General features: G+C 43.9%; 1 protein-coding gene across 1 annotated transcript in view; it reads left to right on the forward strand.

Annotated features, from left to right (window-relative positions):
• Nucleotides 1-7,161, forward strand: part of Rpgrip1 (retinitis pigmentosa GTPase regulator interacting protein 1) — a 67,192-nt gene that overhangs the window by 7,202 nt on the left and 52,829 nt on the right. The window contains exons 2-6 of the mRNA XM_013029667.1: nucleotides 1,528-1,660; nucleotides 3,933-4,200; nucleotides 5,935-6,059; nucleotides 6,324-6,348; nucleotides 6,471-6,667. Coding sequence (XP_012885121.1) covers nucleotides 1,528-1,660; nucleotides 3,933-4,200; nucleotides 5,935-6,059; nucleotides 6,324-6,348; nucleotides 6,471-6,667 — 748 coding nt within the window. The remainder of the gene's footprint in view (nucleotides 1-1,527; nucleotides 1,661-3,932; nucleotides 4,201-5,934; nucleotides 6,060-6,323; nucleotides 6,349-6,470; nucleotides 6,668-7,161) is intronic.

Raw genomic sequence — 7,161 nt, forward strand, 5'->3', positions numbered from 1 at the left:
AAGGAAGGAAGGAAGGAAGGAAGGAAGGAAGGAAGAAAGAAAGGAAGGAAGGAAGGAAGGAAGGAAGGAAGGAAGGAAGGGAGAAAGAAAACATCATAGTTCTTGCAGCTACTCTTTATAGTTTCATCTCAGACAACATACTAATGCAACAAATTGTTTAAACTCAGTTTTTCAATAGTGTATACTTCTTTTTTTAATAGTGTGTACTTGTTGCAATTTTTCCTTTTTAATGGATTACTCTTCTCAGTTTACATTTGTGTTAGCAATTCTGAGCTAATTTATTAACATTTCTGTCTCAAATTTTATACTCTACAAATCTCTAAAGCTATTGATGCATGATTGTAAAAAGAATGCGTGCTATAACACAAAGATAACAACAAAAATGTAAATTCAATAAATACAAGCAGCAAAACATCAACAACCAGAAAGTATACCTGCTATGATAAATCATCCCCAGATACTAAATAAGTATCTGCCAAGATACAAAGGCCACTAACCACTAACTGGTTCCAAGTTTGAGGCATGTGTACTTTGAAGAATGTACAGTAAAAGAGTAAAAGGATTTCTGTAAGGATCATGATAACTAATTTGGTATTATAATACATTTCAAATTTGTGACATCTTTGTGCCCTTTCAAAGCACTGAAGTTTCCTATAGTCTACTAAGGGACTTTGGAGAAACACAGTTCTTTGACTTTGAGTTAATTTTAGATTTATAGAGTTAATTTTGAGTTAATTTTAGATTTATAGAATAATTACAAAAATAGTTCAAAGAGCTATTTGTCTTTTACCAGCATCTTCTAAGGCTGATAAGACTCTTATCTCTAATTAACCACTCAAAAAATTGTAAGTAGAGCTGTGGCTCAAAGTGGCAGAGCACTAGCTTTGAACAAAAGAACTCAGGGACAGTACCCAGACCCTGAGTTCAAGTCCCATGACCACCACCAACAACAGCTGGGCAGCTGGGAATATGGCTTGGTGATAGTGTTTGCCTAGCATGCATGAAGCCCTGGGTTCAATTCCTCAGTACTATATAAACAGAAAAGGCCAGAAGTGGCACTGTGGCTCAAGTGGTAGAGTGCTAGCCTTGAGTAAAAAAAGCTTAGGGACAGGCCCAGGCCCTGAGTTCAGCCCCAAAACTGAAAAAAAAAAAAAAAAGCCAGGAGTAGAGGTAGTAGAGCACCAACCTGAGAAAAAAGTCCAAGGAAGAGTATTAGACCCTAGGTTCAAGCACTTGTACCAGCATGATCACACACATATACATATGTGCATGCACATGCACACACACACAAACACACAGATTAAGGGGGAAGAATAGCTCTACTAGGTATTTTTATCAAGAAAATTAGTTTGCAGAAAATTCAAATCACATCTCTTGCTAGAAAGATTGGAGAAAGCCTCCAGAGTGGTCATTGCATCTGCTTCCCGACTAGTTAGAATCATGCTTTCTAGACAAGATGCTATGATAGATCTGCTTAGTTAAAATATCATGGAAACATTCTCCAATTATCCTCTCCTGGGACTATAGGTAAGAATATCAAGTCTCAACCATCCTTGAGCAGGATGACCCGGGAGGAATTGGAGGACAGATTCTTTCGACTTCGTGATGAGCACCTGTCAGTGAAGGAGCTTTCGTGGAAACAACAGGATGAGATCAAAAGGTACCCAGAGCTATCTTTTAAAAATTAGCAGCTATGGGCTGGGAAGGTGGCTCAGTGGTAGAACGCTTACCTTGCATGCATGAGGCCCTGGGTTTGATTCCTCAGCACCACATAAGCAAAAAGAAAAAAGCCGGAAGTGGTGCTGTGGCTTAAGTGGTAGAACCCTAGCTTTGAGCTGAAGAGCTGAGGGACAGTGCCCAGGCCCAGATTCAGGCCCCATTACTGGACCCCCCCCCAAACAAAAAATTAGCAGCTGTGGGGCTGGGAAAGTAGCTCAGTGGTAGAGTGCTTGCCTTGCATGCATCAGGCCCTGGGTCAATTCCTCAGCACCATGTAAACAGAAAAAGCCAGAAGTGTTGCTGTGGCTAAGTGGTAGAGCACTAGCCTTGAGCTGAAGAGCTGAGGGACAGTGCACAGGCCCAGAGTTCAGGCCCCAAGACCAACAAAAAAAAAAAAATTAGCAGCTGTATCTACCCACCAGCTTCTCTACACTAAACAAACAGGAATTACTTCGTTAGATGTCCATACCAGAAAATGATTTAAATGTCAAAAAAATGAATCAAGGGGCTGGGAAGGTGGCTCAGTGGTAGAGCGCTTGCCTTGCATGCCTGAGGCCCTGGGTTTGATTACTCAGCACCACAGAAGCAAAAAGAAAAAAGCCAGAAGTGGCGCTGTGGCTCAAGTGGTAGAGCGCTAGCCTTGAGCTGAAGAGCTGAGGGGCAGCGCCCAGGCCCAGAGTTCAGGCCCCATGACCGGACCCCCCTCCAAAAAAAAAAAGAATCAAAAGTAATTTTTGAAGTCAAGTGCCAGTGAGTCATGACTATAATCCTAGCTACTCAAGAGGCTAAAATCTGAGGATTACAGTTCAAAGCCAGTCCAGACAGGGGATCCATGGGACTCTTATCTTCAATAAGCCACTCAAAAACCAGAAGAAGCACTGTGGCTTAAGTGGCACAAAGAGGCTCAGTGACAGCACCTAGGCCTCAAGTTCAACAACAACAACAACAACAGAAGATTGTGGTTCAAAGTCTGCCTGGGCAGTAAACCCCATGAGACTTTTATCTCCAATTACTACTAAAAAAGCTGGAAGTGGAGCTGTGACTTTAGTGGTATAGCACTATCTTTCAACACAAAAGCTTGGGGGTAACACCCAGACCCTAAGTTCAAGCACTAGGATGGAGACAAAAAATGTTTTTGCTGGGGCTATGAAGGTGGCTCAGTGGTAAGAGCGCTTGCCTTGCATGCATGAGACCCTGGGTTCGATTCCTCAGCACCACATAAGCAGAAGAAAAAGATGCCTTAAGTTGAAAAGCTGAGGGACAGTGCCCAGGCCCAGAGTTCAGGCCCCACTACCCGACCCAAAAAGAAAAAAAAATGTTTTTGCTTATATTTATCATTTTTAAAAATTGATAGTTTTGTTTATGTCTATTTATTTATGTCAGTACTGGGTTTTGAACTCAAAGCCTGGATGCTGTTCCTTAGCTTTTTCACTCAATGCTGGTGTTGTACCTCTTCAGCCACACTTCTACTTCTGGCTTTTTGAGTAATTTGAGAGAAGAGTCTCAGGGACTTTTCTGCCTGGGCTGGTTTGGAACCATGATTTTCAGATCTCAGCTACCTGAGTAGCTAGTATTATAGGTGTAAGCCACTAGCTCCTGGCAGTGTTTATCATGACTATAAACTGGGCACTGGTGGTTCATGCCTGTAATCCCAGCTACTCAGGTGGCTGAGATCTGTGGATTGTAGTTCAAAGACAGCCGGGGCAGGAAAGTTAATGAGACAGGCCCAGAGTTCAAGCCCCATGACTGACAAAAAAGAAAAAGAAAGAAACCAATAACAAGAGAATTCCTCCCCATTTCTTTATCAAGGTAGGTGCTGAGATTAAGCATCTAGAAATGTGATGTTTTCACACCTCAAAGAGTGTTACAGATATTTATTTATTTATTATTTTTATTTTTTTTGTCGGTGGTGGGACCTGAACTCTGGGCCTGGACGCTGTCCCAGAGTTCAAAGCCCCACGACCGACAAAATAAATAAATAAAAATCCTACCTACTTAGAAGACTGATATCTGAGTAACAAGGTTCAAAAGCCAGCAGGAGCAGGCAAATCCGTGACTCTTAACTCTAATTGAACAACACAGTGTTAGGAAGTGCTGGCAAGAGCCGCAGCCGTGCGCTAGAGTCCGGGTCTAACTTGCTGAAGGACTTGGGTTCATCCCCAGCACCAGGAAGCGAGAAGAGGGTGGAAGTCGGGTGTTTTATCTTGCTGCAGGCTGAGGACCGCCTTGCTCAGAGTGACTTCTGGCCGAGACCTGGTGGCCACGGCAGCGGTAGCGCAGCCTTCAGAGCCCCGGAGCCGGCGGCGGCGACCCGAAGCACACCAGCGGCCATCCTGGCACAGGCTACACTGGCAGCCCCAGCGCGGTGGCCCCTCTCTCCTGGGCCGTGCTCAGTCTCGGGTTCATGCAGGACACCGACAGCTCCGTACACTGGGTGGGCGGATGCTGGAGAAATCCAAGAAGGGTGAGAGGCTCAAGATGGCATCCTAAAACTGTGGGAGGGATTGTTACACCTGCTTTATGAACTGGCCATCTTCTTGGTTCTTTCCTTTTTTTCTCACTCTGTCTTTTCTACATCCCTCCCAGAAATCTTTTGATTTTTTGTAAATTTATGGAGTGGGACATCAAGTTCAAAATTCTAAGTTCAGGGCTAGGGGACGGTATAACTCAGGGGTAAAAGCACATGCAGTAGGCCCTAGGTTGGATCAACACCCCCCACCTCGGTGACCACAACAGCAAACCTCTCAATTTCCACAGGATACTCACTCAGAGATAATCAGATAATCAAAACTAGGGTTTCCATAGTGGGTTCTGCGAGGGTCTAGAAAAAAGATAAGAAAAGGAATGTGGTCTTGGTTAGGTGTGAGGGGATTTCCAGAACAGCTGTGCCCTAAAACTGGGGTTCTTAGCATTTTCTTTTTTTTCTTGGCCAGTCCTGGGGCTTGAACTCCTCAGAGCCTGAGCATTGTCTCTGAGTTTCTTTTGCTCAAGGCTAGTACTCTACCATTTGAGCAACAGCACCACTTCTGGTCTCTTCTGTGTATGTGGTACTGAGGATTTGAACCATGCATGCTAGGCAAGCACTTTACCACTAAGCCACATTCCCAGCACGCATTTTCTTTTCTTTATGTGCCAGTACTGGGGCTTGAACTCAAGGCCTGGACACTGTTCCTTAGCTTTTCTGCTCAAGTCTGGTGCCTTGAGCTGCAGTTTCATTTCTTTTTGCTGATTAGTTGGAGATAAGAGTCTCACTGGCTTTCCTGTTCAGGCTAACTTCAAACTACAATCCTCAGATTTCAGCCTCCTGAGTAGCTAGGATTACAGGCTGGAGTCACTGGCACACACTGGTTCTTAGCCTTTGGAGGAAGGAGAAGCCTTTAAAAGAACAATTAATTTAAGCCATGGGCTGGTGGCTTTACATCTCTCATCCTAGAGATTCAGAAAGCTAAGATCTGAGGATTGTGGTTAGAAGCCAACTCAGAAACAAATCCAACTAACCAGCAAAATCCTGCAAATAGAGTTGTGGCTCAAGTGGAAGAGTGCCAACCTTGAGCAAAAAGCCAGAGACAGACCAGACCCTAGGCCCTGAGTACCTGCCTATGTATATAAAACAACAACAACAAACAAACAAACAAAAGGGCTTAGGGCATGACTTAAGTGGGAGAACCAAGCACAAGATTCTGAGTTCAGTCCCCAATATTACAACAACAGCAACTACTACTACGACGACGACTACTACTACTGTTAGTACTACCAATAATAATAATAATAAATGAAAGAGCCAGGTGCCAGTGGCTCATGGCTATAATCCTAGCTACTCAGGAGGCTGAGATCTGAGGATCGTGGTTCAAAGCCAGCCCAGGCAGGAAAGTCCATGAGACTCTTATCTTCAATTAACCACCAGAAAACTGGAAATGGTGCTGTTGCTCAAGTGGTAGAGCACTTGCCTTGAGCTGAAGAGCTGAAGGACAGAGCCCAGGCCCAGAGTTGTCCCCACAACCGACAAAAAGAAAGGAAGGAAGGAAAGGGATGGAGGGAGGGAAGAAAGAAAGACAAAAGAAAAAAAGAAAGACAAAAGAAAAAAAGAAAGAAGGAAAGAAAGTGACCCTCTCCGTGGTCCAGTGATTGTCCCCTCTGTCAAATAGGCCCTGCTGGAGCTCAGACTCCCTATATCTAGCACTTAATGTTCTGGAAGGTGCAGTTGCTACAGCCTAGTGTATATTTCTGCCTCAACTTTCAGGGCCTATGGACAGGCTAAGCTACACAGCCCCTCCCACAGTCAGGGAGCATGTGACTAATGAAAAAAACAGAAGTGAAATAGCCAGTCAACCCAGCGAATGGTGAGTTCCTTCTTTGTGTCCTGTTGTTTTCCCTGCAGATTCATTGGAAATGAGTCATTTAGGGATAAACGTGATGTTGATGATTTCCAGTGCAATCAGAGAATACGAAAGGCAATCTTAGTTCAGATTCTAACCTTAGGATTTAAAATAGGACAGCAAGCATCTCTGTGTCTTCTGGGGAAAGAACAATAAAGGCCCTTTTCTCATTTGAAAGTATGCCCTTTTATTTTTTTAAATTCCCCATACTGTAATTTATTTCTATAGCCATTTCATGTTTGAAGACTATTTTGTAAGCTCATCTTTCACACACATCAAGATTACTGGCTATATCTCTATTTTCTTTTTGTAAGTGGACAGCCCAATAGTTTCTATTTCCTTTTTTTGTGTGTGTTTAATGTTCCTAATTCTAAGATTATAACTTCTTTCAACAAAGTCATAATTATGGCTAAACTCATTGGTCAATGTATGCCCAACAGTGTCCAAATGATGGCCAACAATATCATGAGGGTGGAAGGACGGCCCATATCTCCTGAGAAAATATGGTCCAAAGATGAAAATTTGGAACAGAGGAGCTCCTTGGAGTATGCCCAGAAAGCTGCAGAGCTTCGGTAAGCATGAGGCAGTCCAGCCTGAAAGCAAAGCAAAACAAAAAAGATTAATTAAAAAAAAAAACAACCAGAGTTTCTTTCTTTCTTTCCTCCCTTCCTCCATCCTTCCCTGTCTCCCTCCCCCCTCCCTCCCTCCCTCCCTCCCTCTATCTCTTTTTTCTTTCTTCTCCTTTAATTTTAATTTTATTTATTTTTTGTTTATGTGGTGCTGAGGAATCGAACCCAGGGCCTCATGCATGCAAGCCAAGTGCTCTACCACTGAGCCACCTTCCCAGCCCATCCATAAGATCCTTTTTTTTTGGAGGGGGGTCCGGTCATGGGGCCTGAACTCTGGGCCTGTGCACTGTCCCTCAGCTCTTCAGCTCAAGGCTAGCGCTCTACCACTTGAGCCACAGCGCTACTTCCGGCTTTTTTCTTTTTGCTTATGTGGTGCTGAGGAATTGAACCCAGGGCCTCATGCATGCAAGGCAAGCGCTCTACCACTGAGCCACCTT

This window comes from Dipodomys ordii, unplaced genomic scaffold (genome assembly GCF_000151885.1).
Source record: "Dipodomys ordii isolate 6190 unplaced genomic scaffold, Dord_2.0 Scaffold121, whole genome shotgun sequence".
NCBI classification, from domain to species: Eukaryota; Metazoa; Chordata; class Mammalia; order Rodentia; family Heteromyidae; genus Dipodomys; species Dipodomys ordii.